This window comes from Lynx rufus, unplaced genomic scaffold, assembly GCF_022079265.1.
Source record: "Lynx rufus isolate CCGP_SWC_20201006 ecotype Redwood Valley unplaced genomic scaffold, mLynRuf1.p SCAF_5, whole genome shotgun sequence".
In the NCBI taxonomy this organism is placed as follows: domain Eukaryota; kingdom Metazoa; phylum Chordata; class Mammalia; order Carnivora; family Felidae; genus Lynx; species Lynx rufus.
In genome coordinates, this window is record NW_025814867.1 from 131,341,024 (window position 1) to 131,364,279 (window position 23,256).

Consider the following 23,256-nt stretch of genomic DNA (forward strand, 5'->3'; position numbering starts at 1 on the left):
ATAGGTTTAAAACATCTTGACTTGTTTTTTACTTTTGTGTTTCTTGGGTTACAGTTCAATTATAAAAAACTCTAATTATAAGTTGTTACTATTTCTAAATGAGTTTTTGTTCTAGCCAGTTTGCTTTACTTGTCAGACATGAAACAGTAAATACTCCAGATAGTTTTAAAGAAGAAATTTAATACAGGGGATTAGGTTCTTACAAAACAAAACAAAACAAAACAAAACAAAAAACAAAACAAAACACTGGAAGTACTAGAGGTGGGATCTCCAGCTCAGCCTTAGGAAATGATTCCCAGGTTCTTGCAGGACTGGCCACCCAGGGAAGCAGCTCCCTCTGCCACAATCAGGAAGATAGTGAATCAGGAGGCCGCCTCTGGGACTACTGAGTTCAAGAACTTACTTCTACAGCTGCAGCCCAGAGAACAAGCAGGCAGGGTTAGGTAACTGCCACTGAGCTGTGCCTGAACATTGGAATGCAGTCTAGTTGCCACTTCTCTATCTCTCGACATCCCGAATCTGGAAATTGGACACTGGAATGCTATGTGGAACAACACGTATCTGTTCAGTCATGCTGGAGAAAATAGCCAAAAGCAGCAGGATAATGACTTTCCCCTCGCTCCTTCCTTCTCAGTCTCTTGTTAGTGCATCTGACTGATGCAACCTAAATTCTATTCAGAACCATAGCTACAAGTGAATTGGGAAAATAGATTTGTTTAATCTTCCTAGCTTTTGTAGCTGAAGAAAGCACAGTAGGAGGATGAGAGACTGGAGTCTGAGGGCTAAGTAATCATATCTCCCATACCGGTTTTTCTGCTTCTTTGTGATTTTCAATTTTTTGGGGTTTTTTTTGTTTTTTTTTTTACTTCCATTGTTCTTTCTTTACTCACTTGCGGTCTAGTCATTTAATAACCACGGTAGTTCTCATTTTTGGGGGCCCATTCGTGCCTCTCTAGTCCTGGCTTCTTCAACAATTTTTAAGCTGGACTGGATAGCTACACCCAGGGTGACATCCGTCTGCAACTGTTGTCTAGATGGACTTGGGTCTTGTAAGCAAGACTTAGGAAACTTTCGCTTGCTGGTATATGTAGGCATGCTCCATCATTTCAGTTACCTTGCTATATTCTGTTCTACATTTTACCTGACTGAATTTTTTTGTACCCTACTTATTACATTTTCATGAGGTTTCATTGTACTCTCTTAACGACATTTAAAAAACACCTTCCATAGCCAACAAATATTTCTAATATTCTTGTAAGCTGTTGTTTAGAGAAAAAAAGTGTCGATAACAATAGAAGTAGACTTTTGAAACTATCAATATACATTATTTCTTTCTCAGTAAGTATGGCATATTCTTTTTGAGTAACTATATATAACCCTACAGTCAATTGGTAAAATACAGGCACCTTATTTTCCCATCCCCAACTCCTTTTCGTGTTTCCACTCTTGCAAAATTCTTTTCTAAGAGTTACAAAGAAACAAATTAATTTTTAATGTGTCTCAATATAAAACATTCAAAATACCTGTAACCATAAGCCCAACCTCACAAAGATAAGGTAAAACAGCTATAGCTTTTTCTCTTTCTTACTGTATTGTTGTGCAGTCCCCTACTTAGCAATGCATTATGGTTCTTATGATAATGGAGGTATTATTGCCATCTTTTGAGTGAAGGAAACTGACCAATATAGAAAATTGGATTAAAAAGTGTTTTTTCTGAAGGTAGTAATAGCTGTAGCCATTATTCTTTGGAAGAAGAATACTTACAGCATCAAGACTATTTTCTTTCTTGCAAAAGAAAATAGTATCATTTATTTGTATATTTCTTGCTTTTTGTGAAATGAAAAATTTTTTTTTAAATGAAAAGGACTGCATGTTCATTCATTAATTCGGATGGTAGCAAAGTGTTTAAAATAGAAAGTGAAATGCCCTGATACTTTTCTAATCCCATAACCCTCAAAATTAATTACTGTTAACAGTTTAGTACATTCTTCCAGTCTTTAAAAAAATGTATATATAAACATATATTTATGGTCAGTTAGTTTCTGAAACATAATTTTTGAGATCTCCTTTATTATCATACTTTGATAGATAATGTTTAGGTGGTAGTATGTATGAATTGTAATGAGTATATGATTGAATTAACTTCAGAAAGCATAAATACAACTTTATGTTGATTTCAATTTTTGTTGGGAAAGAACCATTTTTTTTTTTTTTAGCATTCTTCTGCTTATTAGCTTTTAATCAGAGGCTTCCCAGTAAATACTGAGATTCCTCTGCAATGAAAATTATATATGCTCTTATAGCTTTAGGTATATTTTCTAGGGAAGAACATTGAGTTTTAAAACATAACCAATTTAAAATGTGTTTGCATTCTCTTCAGAGAGGCTCTTATGGAGAATTAAGTTGGTGCTGACTTTGGTTTGAAAGGATATATTGGGTATAAAATCCCCATGATAAGAATTACCTTCATTTTGTTTGACTTTTAATTTTGAGAAAGATAGTTTTGCTTTTCAGATGTGATTGATCTCACTGGAGATGATAAAGATGATCTTCAGAGAGCAATTGCCTTGAGTTTGGCGGAATCAAACAGGGCATTCAGGGAGACTGGAATAACTGATGAGGAGCAAGCCATTAGCAGGTAAAAACATAATTTGTATAAAGTAGATATAAGTACTATTTATAATAGAAATAATAATTGGCTTTAATTAATTTCAAGAGGCACAAAGATATACTTTGTTATTTTAAATAAATCATTAATAAACTTCAGTACTGTTGTTATATTTTCTGTAACCAAAATTTTCATATTCTAGTTCGATTGTATTTGGAGCTTAGATTTTTAGGATTTTGGAGTGGCATTATGAGGCGTTAAAATTTAGATGTATGTTTTCATATTGTTTTGATTGTTTTCTTACCCTAATCTCTTTTGGATATATTGTCCAATTCAGTTTATAGTCATTTATAGCAGGGGTTAGCAACCTTTTTCTGTAAAGGGCCAATAGCAAATGTTTTAGGCTTTATTGGCCATATGGTTTCTGTCACAATTACTCAACTCTAGTATTATAGTGCCAAAGCAGGCATAGATAATATATAATTTAATGAGTGTGACTATGGTCCAATAAATCTTGATTTTAAAAATAGGCTGCCGACTGGATATAGCCCATGGGCCTTAATTCTCCATTTTCTGATCTATAATATGATAGTATGTTTATAGGTTTGTTTGTTTGTTTTTCTTTTAAAGAAATAGGCAAGATTCCAAGATGTGTGACAGAATGAATCTTTTGATTTAATAATGAAAACTTTTTTAGTTTGAAACATTTTGATTCATCAGTGGATCAAATAAAAATAAATTTGATTTTTTCATGAAACAATGTTGACTTAAAAAAATCTTTATAATCTTCTAAACAACTTTGTGGAGGTAATGGTAACTCTTTTATTGAAGAGGAAATTGTTCTTTTAGGAGGTTAAATGGTTTTCCAAAAGCACACAACTAAGGTAAATCTGATGACGCCAGTGTTCTTTACCCTCTAACGCAGTTGTTTGGTAGCAGAATGTACCAGCTTTCTCAGATAATTTCCCTTGGCACAATATCAATAATGCATTTCTTTCTAGGTAATCTGAGATTACTGTATGGTAGGAGATGCCTCAAAATGCTATATTTAGCAAAGGCACATAATTTTTCTTAGTAATACTTCTTAATGTCTTTAAATGTTACTTTGTAAGACATTAAGATGGAAAGACTTAAATTAAGATTTATTGTCTTTTTCAGTTGGGGCTAATTTCAGTTAATGCCAGTAATTTTAAATGAAAAACCAAAAATTCATACATTATCTTTAGACATTTTAATTAGGCTTTTTTTTGTGTGTGAAGGATTTAGAGAAATTGTAAAATTAGTTTTTGCCTCAAAAAAAGGATCGGACTGAAATAATTGTCTTGAATAATTACAAAACTTGGCAGAACTTAAACTTTGAGGAGAAATATTTTAAACATGAAATAGGTGAGTTGGATTTCATATTTAAGGGCAATGATCTTTTAAGTGTAAAAGATTGTAAGATAGAATATGTATTATAATGCAAATCTTGTTTTTAAAAGTATATGTATATTGTTGAAGCGAATTTACACGAGTATACAACAGAAAAAAGTCTGGAAGCTTATATACCAAATAGTGCCACTAGTTTTTATATCATGTGTTTTCTAATTGAAACAGCATGTACCAGTTAGTTAATAAATAAAAATAACTTGAAAGTTAAGGATTAAAACTTATTCCTAATCTGTTACTTAATGTATATGTTATGTATTGCTCTAGATACTCACTTTTGTCCAAATGGGAACCTGTATCTCTTAAGATAATGTTCTTTTTTATTCTTGGTCTTTTAAATTCTAATATAGTCTTAAAATAGTGAATACTTTATAAATATTTTTATTGTACATAACATTACCGACATTTGGTGTGGTGTAATATGCCATGAAATTTTACATAAAATTATATTCTGTAGAAGTAAAAAATCATATTAATTTAGTTGCAAAATGTAAGTCTTTTGTGGTATGTGTAGATTTTATAATTTACAGCTAACAAAAATATGTCAAGTGTAAAATGTGCAGTTAATAAGCACATATGTAAATCATACTGTGTCAGATGGGGCACCTGGGTGACTCAGTCGGTTAAGCCTCTGACTTTGACTCAGGTTTTGATCTCACGGTTCATAGGTTTGGGCCCCGCATCTGGCTCTGTGCTGACAGCTCAGAGTCTGGAGCCTGCTTCAGATTCTGTGTCTCCCTGTCTCTCTGCCCTTCCCCCACTCGTACTCTGTCTCCCTCTCTTTCTTTCAAAAATAAACACTAAAAAAAAAAAAAAAAAATCAAAAGGGAATAAGAGAATTGTAGCTAAATATATGGCAAAGAGATATTTATATTTGTTCCTATGGGTTTTATGGTTTAGGATTCTAAATTCAAAAGAGAAAATGATTTTTAAGAAACAGTTTATATATCATGCATCAAAGTAAATTTAACTATTTGCTCATTACTTATATTCAGATAGCAAAGTTTTACCCAACAGAGTCCTAGAATCATTTGACTATGATTATATTTCAGCAGACATACTTTAATATGAGTTCATACATTTGGAATACTACATTATAATTATATGAGTTACAGCATATCTTTTTATATCTCACAATCCTCTGTGTAGGCACTCACAAATTTCATGGTAAATTTCTTAAGTTGAACATTTAAAAAAAAAGTTTTTTGTTTTTTTTTTTACATTTATTTATTTTTGAGAGAGAGAGACAGACAGACACAGGATCCCAAGCAGGCTCTGCACTGTAAGCAAAAGAGAAAGAGAGAAAGCAAATTCTAGGGAGTATGCTACTAAGCTTGCCACACTTAGAAAAACAAACCCACAAACAAAACCCCGAGACAGTACTACTGATTGGTAGGTCGGTCATATTTAAATGTCCCTTGGGGAATTTAGTTGTTTTGTTTTGTTTTTTTTGTTTTGTTTTTTTTTAGAGTGAGCTTGAGCAGGGGAGTTGGGGAGGGAGAGAGAGAGAAGGAGGGAGGGAGGGAATCTTAGGCAGGCTCCATGCTCAGCATAGAGCCCAAGGTGGGGCTCCATCCCATGACCCTGTGATCATGGGCTGAAATCAAGAGTTGGGTGCTTGGGGCATCTGGGTGGCTCAATTGGTTAAGTGTCTGACTTCGGCTCAGGTCATGATCTCATGGGTCATGGGTTCAAGCCCTGCATTGGGCTGTGTGCTGACAGCCCAAAGCCTGGAGCCTGCTTTGGATTCTTTCTCTCTGTCTCTCTCTCTCTCTCTCCCTCCCTCCCTCCCTCCCCCCCCTCCCTCCCTCTCTCCCTCTCTCCCTCTCCCTGCTCACTCTCTTTCTCTCTCTGTCTCTCTCTCAAAAATAAATAAACATTAAAAAAATTAAAAAAAAAAAGAAAAAGTTGGATGCTCAGCCAAGTGAGCCACCCAGGCACCCTGGGGAATTTAGTTTTGAATGGTGGTGTTTTTGTGTTGTTCCTAGGTCCTGGCAGAATCAAAAGTATATTGTCTCTCTAGGAGGGTGTCTTTATCCTTGGCCTCAGAGAACCCCTTCGGTAGCTTTTGAAGCTCTGTAAGCACCCACCCTGAAAATTACCACACACACTTGGGAAAAAAAAAAAAAATTACCGTGAGAATCAGCAAGAGCAATAGGCAGTACACATGTATTTAGATATTGTGATTGATAGAGTTATGCTGTAGCTTTTACAGGATATAAGAAATCCTTGAAAATATGACGTAGTACATTTGAAAAAGAATGGAAAATATCTTCTGGAAATGAAAATTAGACTTACCAAAGTAAGACCAGAAAAGCAAACAGAATATAGGTTTAATAGGTTAGAAATAGCTAAAGAACGGGGGAGGAGGCACGGGAGTCACGATCGCAGGGTCACGGGATTGAAGTCTGCATCGGGCTTTACACCAAGCATAGAGCCTGCTTGGAATTCTCTCTGCCCCTCTCCCTGCTTGCACATGCATGTGCGCTGGCTCTCTGTCTAAAACAAAATAAAAACAAAAAAACAAAACAAAAAAGAAGTAGCTAAAGAACATTAGTCTGGAGGGTGAAAAGGAGAAGAAATTCTCCAATTTGTAACAGATAGCTAAAAAAAAAAAGATGAAAAATACGGAGATAGGTTAAAAGACATGGAAAATAAAGTGAGTAGGTCTAACATACTTTAATTGGTGTTACAGAAGGAGAGGAGAGAGTGGCTCAAAGGCCATATTTAAAGAGATAATAATTTATAATTTTTCAGAAGTGGAAAAAATAACCTATAATTTTGCAAAGCCCAACAAATCCTAGTTGGGAAAATTAAAAGAAACCCACACCAGAGGCATGATAATGATACTCCAGAACATTTAGGACTGAGAATATCTTTAAAATATTCACAGAGAAAAAAGGAATTATCCTAAAAATAGTGATAGTGAAGGTGACAAATGACACAGTTGACACAGTAATAAGACACATGAAAATCATGAAATGATTTTCAGTGAATGAAAAGAACTGCCAGGATTCTTTGCTCAGTGAAACAGTGAGGGGTAGTCTCACCAGGGCACTTTTCCTTGTGATTCAGTCTCCAAGGGCAGTTCTGGAAGACTGAATGTGGGGTGGTTATACTGCCTCCACTGCTACAAAATCAGTATGTCCCATTCCGTTAGTTGTACTTTTACCTCTTTTTGCAGTAATTTTCTACTTGAACCTGACGTTTCATCTAGAAGGGTAAGTGCAAGAGGAAAAAGAAGTTTTTACAAAATTTACAGGGGCTCATTGTGGCTCCCACATAGGCCTCCATGGGCCACTGTAGAGAAACTGAGTGAGCAGTGTGTTCAACTGACTATTGACTATTTTTACACTCCAAGACCGTTCAGTCCAACAAGGAAGTCTAGGGGTCTGAGCTGGAGTTAAGTTTGGGAGCCACCTGGGGTAGGGGGTTTACCAACCAGAATGGCCTACCGTTGCCCTTAGGGAAAGAAAAAAGCATCATGTCCAGGAGCAGTTAGGGTGGGATTCTGAATTTTTATTACGTTTCTTTATTTTTGAGAGGCAGAGAGAGACAGAGCATGAGTGGGGGAGGGGCAGAGAGAGAGGGAGACACAGAATCCAAAGCAGGCTCCAGGCTCCAAGCTGTCAGCCCAGAGCCCGATGCTGGGGTTGAACCCATGAACCGTGAGATCATGACCTGAGCCGAAGTCGGACACTCAACCGACTGAGTCACCCAGGCACCCAGGATTCTGAATTTTTAAAATAGTTCTCTTTTTTTTATTAAAAAAATGTTTTTAATGTTTGTCTTTGAGAGAGAGACACACACAGAATGCAAGCAGGAGAGGGGCAGAGAGAGGAGGAGACACAGAATCTGAAGCAGGTTCCAGGCTCTGAGCTGTCAGCACAGAGCCCAACATGGGGCTCAAACTCATGCAACAGTGAGATCATGACCTGAGCCAAAGTCAGTCACTTAACCAACTGAGCCACCCAGGCACCCCTAAAATAGATCTCTTAACTCCTACCCTTTTTATTTAGGAAGCTGTTGTGAGAGGAAACTGCATTAAGAAGATGTGTAGGTGAGGCAGTCAATTATAAATCTTTTTAGTTTTGTGAAAATAATAGTAAGGCTCAACAATACCAGATACCTGTGGATCATAAAAGACCCATGGAATGCTTTAATTACTATTTAATTACTATTCATTTTTTGAGTCATTTCTGACATTGTCAGAGTACAAGTGGTCTGGAAAAATTGAAAATATGAAACAGATTAGTTTCAAGGAATGCAGGACTGTGGCCAGAATTGACTGATTAGATGGGAACAGCAACACTGTAACTTGAAACAGTGTCAATAGTGAGGTACCACTGCTAGTCCCAAGAAGGGCAGAGGCCAGTAAGTGGGGAGAGCTGAGTGGCCAAAGGTTCTTTGTAGTCAGTCTTCCAGAATTGACAGGCAGGCGTCCCCCATACAGTGTGTCCTACCTCACCACAGGAGAAACATATCAACTTTTGGAAGCAGTCACATGTCTGGCAGGCAGGCAGTGGTAGCCTCTGTGTCGGAAACATAGAATCTCTTAATTTGTATTCAACATACGATTATTGACATGTTGCCTTGTTGGCTGTAATGATAGATTGCAGCAGTGGCGGCCGTCTGGTTAGTGCACACTTGCCAAGTCATCCCCTTAGAGAACAGGCCCCACTGTTCCTCCATCACAGTGGCTAAGATGAAACAGCAGGACTATACCAAATATTGGTAAGCACGTGGAGTACCTGAACTGTGACATGTTGTTGGTAGGGGTGTATAACGGAATTACCACTTTGGAAAATCTGGAAAACTGGGTACTTAATAATGAATTTTTCAACATATACTATACTAGTACTTAGTGTTTCCATTCCTAGGTATAGACCCTTGAGAAAAGAGTCCATTAGTTTTATTGATAATAACTAAAAACTGCAAACAATTAAAACTTGACGCAAAAGAGTAACTGCTGTGTGATTTCATTTCTGTGATGTTTAAGGACAGGCAAAACTAATTTACAGTGACAGAAGTCAGAATGGTGATTTCCTGGGAATCACTCTTGGCTATAAAAAGGGTATGAGAGAATTTACTAGGACGATGGATATTTTCTGTATTTTTATCTGGGTGGTAGTTAAATAGGTGTATAGATATGTAAAAAGTTTCACTGAGCTGTACATTTAAGATTTGTGTATCTTATATGCAAATTATCCCTCTACAAAGTACTCTTTCCAAGAAAAGCATGCTTTGAGCTATGTTGATTGATAGTCAATATGCAAAAATTATATTTCTATGTACAAAAAGAATGATAGGGAGAAATTTTAAAAAGCTACCATTTATAACATAAAACTGTCAAAGACAAGAATAAATTTAATGAGTGTGCAAGAACTTCCAAGAAAATTAGCAAATATCATTGAGACACATTAATGAATATGTAAATAATTGGAAACATATTGTATTTCACAAATTGGAGGACTGAATGTTGTAAAAATGGTCAGTTTTCCTTAAACTGATTTATGGATATAGTATGATCCTAATCATAATACCATTTTTTTCAAAAAGGAAAATTACAAAATTATTCCTCCCTTCCTTCTTTCCTCCCCCTCCCTCCCTTCTTTCTTTCCTCCTTCAGTCCTCTGTCTCCTCCCTTCCCCTCCCTCCCCCTTCCCTTCCCCTTCCCTTTTCCCTCCCTTCCCTCTTTCCTTTTCATTTTCTTTTTTGTTGGTCTATACAGCCTAAGTGATATGTATGTTTTTCAGTGAGTATGATGTTTCCCTAAATGTACTCAGATGATCTAAAGTGGGATGTTTTCTACATTACTGCTATGATGCAATTTAAATAATTTAAATATAATTAACACTACAAACATAATAAAACTAGCAAAAACCCAAAAACCAAAATCAGTACAATAGAAATTTAATGGGAAGGTGAACATTTATCATAAGTAAGTGCTTTAAATATTCCATGTAGAGTGTAGAAGGAAAAGAGCAAAACATTTTATCATCTTTGTGTATTGCTGCATGGTCATGACCAGTGTTGGGAAGATAAGAAAGCAGGTGATGGGTAGTGGGAATTGGTTTTTGATTTGTGGCTTTTGGGGTTGCATCTCTCAGCATGCTGTATTTTGCTATAAGCTATTTCTAAGCTCTCTGAAATTTGCAGTGTTGTTTTTTTTTTCTTTGTTTTTGTTTTTTGTTTTTTCTCTCTACTGGCAGACTTAATATCTGGATTTGTATACTTTATACTTCAGAGCATGGATAGTATCAGTGGCTTTACTTCGGTGAGGTCAGGGAAGGAACTCTTATTTATGTAGGACCTGGCTTTATAGAAAGTTTATATTCATTTTGCCAATACTAGACTATAAAAAGGGATGGGGTCTTGGGAATAGAGTAATATTTGGGTTAGAGATTGGGCTTTTGCCAGAAAAATAGAGAAGCAGCAGCCACATCTAATATCTTAATCCTTTCACTGTAAACATTTGTTTAGCCCTCAGTATTTATCATATGTGCTCTAGGAATGAAACAAATCTGTGTTTTTACCCTCCAGATGCTGATGCGAGAGACTGGCTGAGTAATAAATATTTTTGGTGCAGTGTGATAAATGTATTAATAGCTTTTTAGAAGTCAGGAAGAGGTGGTGGGAAACTTAGTGAAGTGTGTTGTAAGTCCCTGGTGATACAAAACTGAATGTGTTATAAACTGTAAATCAAGGTCACAGAGTCATGGCATTCTCCATCCACCATCTTTTAGTACGATAGCTCTACCATGTGGTGTGGTTAAGGAATGTTACAATAAACCTAGTTCTTTAAAACCCATATTTTTGGTTATAATGAATGAAGAGATCTACATATGACTGAGTTGAGGCTTCTTCTTTCCTGTTTGTGGTATTTGCAGCTTTCCCCAGAACTCATTCCTGGTTTTAGTTCATTCATCTCTAATTACCAAGGCTGAAATAAGTTTCCTTTATTTATACTCCTAAATATGCATATGCATTACAAAAAGAACAAAACTGTCAAAGGAAAGCACTCTCATTTGTAAAAGTCAATAAAAAATTAAATATACCTTATATACAGCAGTCTTTTGCATTATAGTTCCCTATTGTATACTTACATTAACTAATTGCCTTGTACAAAATCAGTTCTAATATATTATTATTATATTATATTGAACTGTACAACTTGGAACAGTAGGGAGTCTTTCAAGTTGGCTTTTTTACTTTTTATTTCCCCCTTGCGTTCTTGAAAACTTCATAACAATGGGCTATTCTAGACAAATTCTTACTTTCTTCTGCCCCAACTCACCTAACTAAATATTTCCAAGGATTCTGGTACCTTTTACTGGTAAATAGTTGATAAGAAAAAGCTTCCCATGGGCTGTGGTTGCATGTGAGAGCTGGTTTTTGGGCACAGTACTGTTGTTAATATTGGATCACTTTTAAAAGTTACAGAGGTATTGCAAACTGCTTGTTTTTATTTTTATTTTATTTTTTTATTTATCTTGAGAGAGGGTTCACATGTGTGCAAATGGGGGATGGGCAGAGAAAGAGGGAGAGAGAGAATCCCAATCAGGCTCTGCGCTGACAGCGCAGAATCCGACGTGGGGGTCTATTCCGTGAACCGTCAGATTATGACCTGAGCCTAAATCAAGAGTCAGACGCTTAATCAACTGAGCCACGCAGGCACCCCTGAGGTGTTCATTTATAAATGTTTTGAGTTTGATCTTTGCATTTCAACCTATCATGTTGTTACCTGCTATTTTTTAGGATGTGGTTTCATTGATTCCCAAACGGAGACTTTATCCTGTATTCACATAACTTAAGTGATGATGTTATCCTGTATTCACATAACTTAAGCAATGATAAGTTGAGTCCTATTATATTTTATCTAATGTCATGTTGAAAATAATACTGTTAGAGATAAAAGTATAACTTACTTTTCCCCCATAATAAGGAATATAGCTATATGAATTTGACATTAATCTTATAGGGCAAAATCTTTAAAATAAAGATGGTGTAGCATGAGTGAGATTTTCACAAGTAGCCAAAATGTTGGAAAAACTTACTCTTGATAAAGTCTTTTTAATTAACACAAAATGGGTTAAGACGCTTTGAATATTACTTATGCTTATTAAGAGTAGTGACACGTTTTGAACAGGCAAAATGCTTTGTTAGTTATATTGGGAATTAAGGTTTTCCTGCATGTTGTTACTTGCTTAGGAGCAAGAAAAACATGATTAAGCAAAGTAGCCTTATTCTTGCCATGTTTAGATGTATGTAAGATATTATATAGATAAGCTTATTTTTAAGAGGTAAATCTTTTATTATTCTGATATGTATGTAGGTAAGCTTTTGGGTGAAAAAATAAATACATAAGTATTCTCTTTATTTAGCTGTCATAAGTCCTAGAACCCTAGAACTGAAAGAACTCTAGAATTTACCTTAGCTTTTTTTTTCCTTTTAATAGAAAAGGAAAATTAATGGTCAGAGGAGTAAAAGTGCAGTTTGTTTAGGAATGTTTTCTTGATGATTTAAAGCAGTTATTATTAAAAACTAGTCTTTATGTTATTTTATAAATATTTACTAGAGTGATTTCTTAGAAAACTTAATATAGGTGCTATATTCCTGGTACTAAACCTCAAATTTGTTGAACCATAATTTAACATAATATATTTTCTGTTTTATAACACTGTCTTTTGCATTTGAAATTTCCTTTTTCTTAGGAAAAAAGGCTGCGTGTCTCTTGATATGTTTGCCACTACTGTGTGCTTACAGAAAACTAACTTCTACTTGAGTAAAGTTAGTGTTTAAAATTAATTCCCCAGATACGTTATCCCTAGCTTAAGTAATTAAAATCCTTAGTTTGTGGTATGTTATTTCCTAGGTTACAGCACTAAATTAATAGTGTATTTTTTTTTTTATCATTTTCTTTCCATTGTTTAAGAGTTCTTGAAGCCAGCATAGCAGAAAATAAAGCCTGTTTAAAGAGGACGCCTACAGAAGTTTGGAGGGATTCTCGAAACCCTTACGATAGAAAAAGGCAGGACAAAGCTCCTGTTGGACTAAAGAATGTTGGCAATACTTGCTGGTTTAGTGCTGTTATTCAGGTAAGGATCTTCATGCAGATCTTACTTGGTGGTCATGATGGCAATGGAAAGTGGGTTGGGGTTTGTGTCTTATAAATTGTGTACTTTAAACATAAATGTAAGCAAGGTTTTAATATACCCTTCTGTCCAATGAACTAATTGTGGATTGTTAATACTCCTCTCTCTTCTTGTCCTCACCCCAGTATGAAACTTTAATAGTAGAGTGGTACTTACCCCTTTCACTTATTTGGAAATAATCTCCTTCCTCCTTTCTGTTAGGAGTTATTGTCAGAGTAGAAAGAGTAAAAAATATTTTGTATGTATTACTCTGCAAATCTTGAGAAGGATATAACCAAGATATGAAAGAAGAACTGTTATTTTTTGTTGTTGTTAACCAAATTAAATTATTGTACATGATGGAAGATGTTATTCATAGAATTATACTCATTTTAATTACTTATATTCTTTTTTTTTTTTCAACGTTTATTTATTTTTGGGACAGAGAGAGACAGAGCATGAATGGGGGAGGGGCAGAGAGAGAGGGAGACACAGAATCGGAAACAGGCTCCAGGCTCTGAGCCATCAGCCCAGAGCCTGATGCGGGGCTTGAACTCCCGGACCGGGAGATCGTGACCTGGCTGAAGTCGGACGCTCAACCGACTGCGCCACCCAGGCGCCCCTACTTATATTCTTAATATAAGGTGACAATTTGAGGAGGGTATAGATTGACATAATTTTCTAAGCATATGATGTGTAAAGAATAAATATTGATAAATCAAGAGTAATGAATTTTTTTTTAACTTGAAAGCCCCTTAATGAAATGTTTCTTGAAACACTTATTCTAAAATGAAAAATATTTGTATGCATAGTTATGCATCCTCTTCTCAATTTGGACTAATTTTCTTTCTTTCTTTCTTTCTTTTTCACTTTTCTTTTATGAGATACTATTGTCATAATTCTTTACTATTCTCAGGTAGACATTGGTAATGTTATCCATCAGATTAGAAAACATGAAATTAAATGATCTCCTTAAAACAATCTATGGGGGCGCCTGGGTGGCTCAGTCAGTTAAACGTCTGACTTCGGCTCAGGTCATGATCTCACAGTTGGTGAGTTCAAGCCCTGCATCAGGCTCCATGCTCACAGCTTGGAGCCTGGAGCCTGCTTCGGATTCTTTGTCTCCCTCTCTCTCTGCTCCTCCCCTGCTTGCACTCTGTCTCTGTCTCTCTCTCTCAAAAATAAATAAACATTAAAAAATTAAAAAAAATAAAATAAAAAAATAAAACAATCTATGAATAATAACATACTCAATTTTCATGACCCTTTAGGAAAATCTTTTGTTTTCCTAATACAGTTGAATTATAGCTTATTATTTAGTATTCCTGAGGAGTACTGTTTAAATCATTATGTATGCCATTTCTTCTTATATTCAAAATATCTCTTCATTCTGTAGCTTCCCAAATCTGTAGGTACGATGGTATAAACTTTTGTGTGATATTAAAGCAACTAACTGGTTATTTAGTTCATTTTCTATAAAGTTGTTAATTGTCTTCTGTAATTTTAACCTTTTTTCTACTTCAGTGTTATAATTTCCAACTGTCACCCCCTTTTTTGTTTGGCACATAATATCGTACAATTTGATTCCCTTTGGTTTTCTAGATTTATGTCTCTAAATTCTGTAGTGTATACTAGTTTTAAGTAATACACTGTGTTATTTGTTTTTCAGGCTATTAAAATGTTAATGAATACCTGAATTAACATAAATCTGTAATAATACCTTTGTTCCTGTCTTTGATTATACACTAATTATTCATGTACCTGACAATAATATCTACAATTTTATTAGAATCTTTATGTCTTGCTTTACTTTACTTTGCACTGTTAGTAAGAGTTTTTACATTTTATTGTTCAATATAAGTTTTATAATTTAGACCTTATTTTAAAAATATGAAGCACAGTTTGAAGGCTGTGATGTGAGTCTTCAATTATGCTTTGCTGCCTGTATTTGGACAAGTAGATGCTATCTCTGCACTTTAATGGCCAGCTAATGAGGCTCATTGGTTAATGAGGCCTCTTTTAGAAAAACTGTTAGAAGAAAGTACTTGCAAATAATCAATATTTCTTAGTTAGAATAGGTGCTTTGTATTTCTCTACACCGTATTGTAAGAAAGGCCTGTTTGAAATGATGACTAAATTCATACTAATAGAAATGGGGATAACCACTTTTTGTTTTCATAGGATAAACTTCTTTCAGTATCTTGGTTCAAATTTTTTTTTAATTTTCTTTTATATTTGTTTATTTTAGGGAGAGAGAGAGAGAGCGTGAGCATGCAAGAGTGGGGAAAGGGCAGAAGGAGAGAGAGACACAAAATCCAAAGCAGGCTCTAGGCTCTGAGCTGTCAGTACAGAGCTTGACACAGGGCTCGAACTTATGTACCACCAGATCATGACCTGAGTCAAAGTGGGATGCTTAACTGACTGAACTACTCAGGCACTCCCAGAATTTTATTTTATTTATTTATTATTATTATTTTTTAATGTTTATTTATTTTTGAGAAAGACAGAGTTTAAGTGGGGGGAGGGGCAGAGAGAGAGAGAGAGAGAGAGAGAGACAGAGAGAGAGACACAGAATCTGAAGCAGGCTCCAGACTCTGAGCCATCAGCACAGAGCCCGATGCGGGGCTCGAACTCACTAACCGCAAGATCATGACTTGAGCCGAAGTCGGACACTTAATTGACTGAGACATCCAGGTGCCCCCAGAATTTTATTTTATTTTATTATTATTATTATTTTTAATTTTTAACGTTTATTTTTGAGACAGAGACAGAGCATGAGTGGGGGAGGGGCAGAGAGGGAGACACAGAATCCAAAACAGACTCCAGGCTCTGAGCTGTCAGCACAGAGCCCATTTGGGGCTCAAACCCACGAGCTGTGAGGTCATGACCTGAGCCAAAGTCAGACACTCAACTGACTGAGCCACCCAGGCACCCCGAGAATTTTATTTTAAAGTGAAGAAATTAAACAGAGTGTTTTTGTGCAGGCATCTGTTCTTCAATCATTGTGGAAATTAAAATTTTGATTCTTCAAACATTAGATTTGAAGTTATATAGTAGTTCTTGTGTATTAAATTGATTGCACATGGAAGAATAGTATCCTTAAATATTTTATGTAATTAAGTTCATTTATTCATTTTTGAGAGAGAGGGAGAGAGAAAGAGAGAAAACGAATGAACGAATACAAGCAGGGGAGGGGCAGAGAGAGAGGGAGACAGAGAATCTGAGGCAGGCTCTGAGCTGTCAGCACAAAGCCAGATATGGGGCTTGAACTCAACGATCTGTGTGATCCTGACCTGAGCTGAAGTCGGATGCTAAACTGACGGAACCACCCAGGCACCCCTTAGTTCAAATTTGAAACTGTTGTCCATCTATTTCTACTCTAAGTGGTGTTTGCTAATCTTAGCTTTTGTTTTACTTTTCAAATTTTTGGTGTTTTTTGGTGGGGAAGAGAATGGACTGCAAAAATTGCTTGTCCTATTTAAAATTTGAAATAATTTCACTAATTTTTAAATTTTTCCTTGGATTAGTGGCTGTGTAACTGGTAATGTAGCCTTACCACACTCCTAACATAGGCTAGTATAGGGTTCTTGGGATTATTGTTATTATTTTATTATTTTTTGCAAAATCTAGACACATTGCAGAAATGACCTCTAGCCTTGAAAAGTTTGGGTTATAATGAAATATTAAGATTATTGGCTTTTGGGTGTGTGCATACACATTACACTTCAGGTTTTGGGAAATTGTGGGTAGGAAGAAAAATTTGTCAAAAGACCACTTCAAGGTTTTTTTTTTGTTTTTTGTTTTTGCTGTAATTTTAAAGTCTATTCTATTTTTAAAATTTTTTTTAAATGTTTATTTTTTAGAGAGATAGAGTGGGAGTGGGAGAGGGGCAGAGAGAAAGGGAGACGCAGAATCCTAAGCAGGCTCCAGGCTCTGAGTTGTCAGCACAGAGCCTGATGTGGGGCTCGAACTCAAAAACCGCGAGGTCATGACTTGAGCCGAAGTTGGATGCTCAACTGATTGAGCCACCCAGGCGCCCAAGTCTATTCTATTTTTAAGTAGCTTTTCATTTTCATCTCTAGTAATTAAAATCTTTTATCTTTTTTCATTTTGTGACATTACTTTTTAATTCCATGGATATCATCTGAGGTGTAAAAATTTATCATCATAAATGGAATTTTTCACCTATGAAAGAAAGTCGGGCAGGAAATATCTTGTTAGTGCTGGAAGTTTCTTATTTTTTTTTTTCCAGAGTGAATTGAAACTTGTTCAAATTATGATGTAAATGTACTGTAAAGTTTCACTTACAGGGTTTTCTCAGGGGTGGAATTTACTCAGTTGGCAGGACTAGTGTGAAACAACTGGGACTTCTTTTCCTTGTAAATATATCTGCCAATTATAGACATTTACTTGGATTATAAACCTCTAACTGCAGAATAGGTAGCGGGGATAGACTACAGAGGGTACATCTTTGTTTTACTTGTTCTTTTAGATACTGGCACCAATATTTTGGGAGAAAAGGGAAACAATATCAGAAAGGGACTATAAGCAAGGAGAAGATGGTACAGAGGATGGCTTAAATCTTTTGGATGCTACCAGTATTAGCCTGACCGTCCTAGATTGGGCATTAACTCGTTATCTAGTCGAGTATTTTTATCCTGGAAGTTATATGTAAAAGGACTGATTGGTGCTCTTTTTCTCCACTAGGGTATCAATGAAATGAGGTACTCATTTAGAGGTATATATTCTCTCTTGCTAGTTTGGGGTATAATTCATGGATTCTCATGATGGCCCTTGGTGCCTTTCCCATTTGGATGCCTCTGAGATGCTCAGAAGTAAGATGCTCATACATCTGTTTGCCTTGTACAGCTCCAGTTCACTTCTACTGTAGATCCATTGGTGCTTATTAATAAGTCTTATAATTCTATTTCACACTCAAAAGGGTTGTTAGTTGGAAGATAAAGGATATGGTCACCTTCCTCATAAATCGTGTAATTCCACAAGTATCCTGAGGGCAGAGCACAGATTTTCTAGGTTATTGTTTTGTACCAGTATATAGTATAGTGTCTAACACATTGGAGGAATCTTTTAGGTAATTATTATTTTTTTTTTTTTTACGTAAAGTTTATGGTTATCATTCTTTTACAGTCTTCAATATTTATGTTGAAATAGCAAAATCTAGAAGAATCCTCAAATTTCTTTTTTTTTTATATATATATGAAATTTATTGACAAATTGGTTTCCATACAACACCCAGTGCTCATCCCAAAAGGTGCCCTCCTCAATACCCATCACCCACCCTCCCCTCCCTCCCACCCCCCATCAACCCTCAGTTTGTTCTGTTTTTAACAGTCTCTTATGCTTTGGCTCTCTCCCACTCTAACCTCTTTTTTTTTTTTTTTTCCTTCCCCTCCCCCATGGGTTCCTGTTAAGTTTCTCAGGATCCACATAAGAGTGAAACCATATGGTATCTGTCTTTCTCTGTATGGCTTATTTCACTTAGCATTACACTCTCCAGTTCCATCCACGTTGCTACAAAAGGCCATATTTCATTTTTTCTCATTGCCACATAGTATTCCATTGTGTATATATACCACAATTTCTTTATCCATTCATCAGTTGATGGACATTTAGGCTCTTTCCATAATTTGGCTATTGTTGACAGTGCTGCTATGAACATTGGGGTACAAGTGCCCCTATGCATCAGTACTCCTGTATCCCTTGGATAAATTCCTAGCAGTGCTATTGCTGGGTCATAGGGTAGGTCTATTTTTAATTTTCTGAGGAACCTCCACACTGCTTTCCAGAGCGGCTGCACCAATTTGCATTCCCACCAACAGTGCAAGAGGGTTCCCGTTTCTCCACATCCTCTCCAGCATCTATAGTCTCCTGATTTGTTCATTTTGGCCACTCTGACTGGCGTGAGGTGATACCTGAGTGTGGTTTTGATTTGTATTTCCCTGATAAAGAGCGACGCTGAACATCTTTTCATGTGCCTGTTGGCCATCTGGATGTCTTCTTTAGAGAAGTGTCTATTCATGTTTTCTGCCCATTTCTTCACTGGGTTATTTGTTTTTCGGGTGTGGAGTTTGGTGAGCTCTTTATAGATTTTAGATACTAGCCCTTTGTCCCATATGTCATTTGCAAATATCTTTTCCCATTCCGTTGGTTGCCTTTTAGTTTTGTTGGTTGTTTCCTTTGCTGTGCAGAAGCTTTTTATCTTCATAAGGTCCCAGTAATTCACTTTTGCTTTTAATTCCCTTGCCTTTGGGGATGTGTCGAGTAAGAGATTGCTACGGCTGAGGTCAGAGAGGTCTTTTCCTGCTTTCTCCTCTAAGGTTTTGATGGTTTCCTGTCTCACATTTAGGTCCTTTATCCATTTTGAGTTTATTTTTGTAAATGGTGTGAGAAAGTGGTCTAGTTTCAGCCTTCCGCATGTTGCTGTCCAGTTCTCCCAGCATCTTTTAGGTAATTATTTTTTTTTTTTTTTTAATTTTTTTTTTCAACGTTTATTCATTTTTGGGACAGAGAGAGACAGAGCATGAACGGGGGAGGGGCAGAGAGAGAGGGAGACACAGAATCGGAAACAGGCTCCAGGCTCCGAGCCATCAGTCCAGAGCCCGACACGGGGCTCGAACTCACAGACCGCGAGATCGTGACCTGGCTGAAGTCGGCTGCTTAACCGACTGCGCCACCCAGGCACCCCTTTTAGGTAATTATTGAATGGGTGACTGAAAGAACCAAAAAGGAGCATATATTACATATGGTGGAATTGAAAACTTAAGATGCTTCTCTCACCCAAATGATCGGGATCGAGAAGATGCTATAAATTTTCAAAAAATGTTAGGACATCATTTAACATGTTTATTCACATTATTTTCTCTTAACTCTTTAATTTTCATCAAAGAACAGAAGTACCTGGTTCAAAGAGAAAATAGAAAATTCCACAGCAATAAAAGGCTTAGAGTGAAAAACAACAGTAATCTGCCCCAAACCTCCCTACCTTATAGTGATGAGTCTTAAAAGTAACTACAACCAGTTCTAGATTTTTTTGCTGTCATTTTTCTAAATGACATGCCTTCCTGCTGAGATAGATGAGGAATTAGCTGTCCATTTCATGTACCTAGAATTGCCTTTCTTTTCATTCTCAGCATAGTTATATCATAAGTTTAAAATAGTCCGTAGTCAGTGTTTACATTTTCTATGATTTTGTAAACATTATAATGGTTTACTAGGAGTATCCCTTTGTAATTTTTTTGTTTTCCTGGAGTAGTCAGTTTCCCATTTTTTTCTTTCCATTTTTTATTTACTTATTCTTAAAATTTCCTCTAACATCCCTGTTATGGTTCTGTATGCACAAACATATTAACTCTATCTCCCTCTTTCTTGCTTTCTTTCTTTGTTTCATTTTTTTTTAATTAAAAAAATTTTTTTAACATTTCTCCATTTTATTTATTTTTTTTTTTTTTTAGAGTGAGAGAGACAGAGTGTGAGTGGGGGAGGAGCAGAGAGAGAGGGAGACACAGTATCTGAAGCAGGCTCCAGGCTCTGAGCTATCAGCACAGAGTCCGATGCGGGGCTCAAACTCAGAAATCGCGAGATCATGACCTGAGCTGAAGTCGGCTGCTTCGACTGAGCCGCCTAGGCACCCCTGTTCGTTCGTTCGTTCGTTCGTTCGTTCGTTCCTTCCTTCCTTCCTTCCTTCCTTCCTTCCTTCCGTCCAATTTGGTTCCCTTTACCACAGATTTCTCTGTCTCAGGTTCAAGCTGGATTCTGATTCTTTGTGTGTTATGCCCAGAATTCGTGTCCGAATGCTTTTACATTCAAGTCCGATGTAAAAGCAGAAGAGCGTTTATTCCAGCTAGCTCGAGCTCAGTCCCCTACCTGCACCGACGCAGCGGTGAGATACTGGGGAGACAGAGCGAGTTTCAAAAGCACAAAGGTTTTATAGGGGTCTAGGGGCAATTAGTGAGGTAATGGCTGTGGCCTCAGCCGATTGGCTAGGGAAGGGTCGTGGCCTCGGCCGATTGGCTGGGGAAGGGTCGGAGTCCTTTTACGCAGGTCACTGGGCGTGTTTTGATCCGGAAGTTTGAATGGGTGAGTGGGAGGTTACTCAAGGGGAGGAGGCGCGGTCTGAGGTTTCTGCGATTTTCTGGAAAAGGGGTCATGCCGGGGACATAGTCACTCAAGGTGGAGAACACAGAACAAGATGGAGTCGGCCGGCGTAGGCCCGCCCTTTCATGTGTTTTAAGCATGATTGCTGGCTTTCTAAAAGGAAGCCTAGAGAAAGGTGATTGTGTGAAGGTTGATTGGGGATCACTTTGCAGGGTTTTTACTTACTCCTCCTATTTGTAGCCCTGAGTCTCATTCCCTCACACACACAGACACTATGATTTTTCTGAAACCAAGTCCATTCAGTTCAGTTATATCCAAAGACAAAATTTCCTGTATCCCACAGAAGGAAGTGGTAGTTGTCTCAATCTTCTGTATCTGGGAAGGACATGGAGATTTAATTGCTCTGTATACAGACTTTCATCTTTTAATCATGCCATCTATTTCCAGTCCCTGCCTTACTCTGAACTTGTGTGATACCGTTCTTTTTTTTTTTTTTTTCCTAATCCACCAAGGAGAAGTGATCTTACTTTTCCTCAGTATCTTCATTATAGACAGTTTATATCCCTTTGCTTTCTTGTCATCGCTCTTTGTTTTCCACAAGTTACTTGAAATCTCATCTCATAGCTTTCTGTTATTAACAAGAGTTTAGTCAAATTCCATTTTAGCAAGTGACCTTCAAAATTTAGTTTTTAGCTTCGGACTCAGTGAAAGGATACTTGTTTTCAGGATGCATCAATCACAGACACAGTTTAGGTAGTAGTGACATTTACCTTTTCCCACCATTTTTTTTGAAGAAATAGGTTGATCAATACTATTATGACTATGGTTGAGGATATACAGTATTTGTGATTTAAAAACATTAATTTCTGTGATTTATTGTAATGATCACAAGTTGTACTTAGAGTTGTAGCTTATTAGGTTGTATTAGACCACTTATGTGGTCATATTTTTCTGGAACCCAACTCAACCAAACCAAAAGAACATCAACAAAAAAATCAACTATGTCACCTAACACTAAAGCAGTGAGGGATTTTGAGGCTAAGCTCTGAAAGATCAGCATTTTTAGAGTAAGCTTCATATTTTGGGCAGATTTTATCCTTGAGACAGTTCCAGAAATGGCTGCTGAGCGGTTGGGAAGGTAAGCATAGTTTTGTACCAACTTGGAGCATTAGTAAACACCTTAGACTTCCAGTTAAATTCTAGAGGGCTAGAATGTTGGATTAGTGGGAACTGAAAATAAGCCAGGCTTCATAGTGTTTGAATTCCAGCTTCATCTCAGTATTGTTTGGATTAAGTTGATCTGGGACTGCGAATGACTCCAGTTTTAGTGCCTGCCAGAAGCAAATGTGTAAATTCTGTTAGAAGGTAATATTATCTAGAACTTTGAATTTTCTCCACTTTTTCCACATAAAAATAAATGTTTAGTATTCAAATCAGTTATAATCAGTTATAATCAAAAATTAAAATAACTGGCAATATGAAACCTGAAAATTGAATTGTTTGTTATAATAACTATTAATATGATGAAGGAATTAAAAGCAAGATTGAGAATTTCAATAGAAAAGTAAAAAGTATAAAAAAAAGCAAAATAGAAATTTTAGAATTGCTGAGTATAATAACGTTAATCGGTGGATGACTTTAGCAGTATATTTGACACAACTGAAGAGAAAATTAGTTAACTGGACATTTGGTTTGAAGAACATTTTCAGACTGAAACCATGAAGTACAGATAAGAGGATATAAGAGATATTTTGGACATGGTGAATTGTGTTGACATAACATTTATGGTTATAGAGGGAAAGTAAAAAGGGAATATAGCAAAAGTAATATTTGAAAAGATGCCTGAGAATATTCCAAATGTGATGAATGGGATCAAGCCACAGACACTGGAAACAATAGGAATCAAGTAGCATAAACATAAAGAATATTGTGCCAAGGCACATAAAATGGAAAAAAACTATGGACAAAGAG

General features: G+C 36.4%; 1 protein-coding gene across 3 annotated transcripts in view; it reads left to right on the plus strand.

Annotated features, from left to right (window-relative positions):
* Nucleotides 1–23,256, plus strand: part of USP25 (ubiquitin specific peptidase 25) — a 152,764-nt gene that overhangs the window by 40,005 nt on the left and 89,503 nt on the right. For all 3 annotated transcript variants that reach the window (XM_047098593.1, XM_047098594.1, XM_047098592.1), the window contains 2 exons: nucleotides 2,515–2,638; nucleotides 12,972–13,134. In XM_047098593.1, the coding sequence (XP_046954549.1) occupies nucleotides 2,515–2,638; nucleotides 12,972–13,134 (287 nt within the window). The remainder of the gene's footprint in view (nucleotides 1–2,514; nucleotides 2,639–12,971; nucleotides 13,135–23,256) is intronic.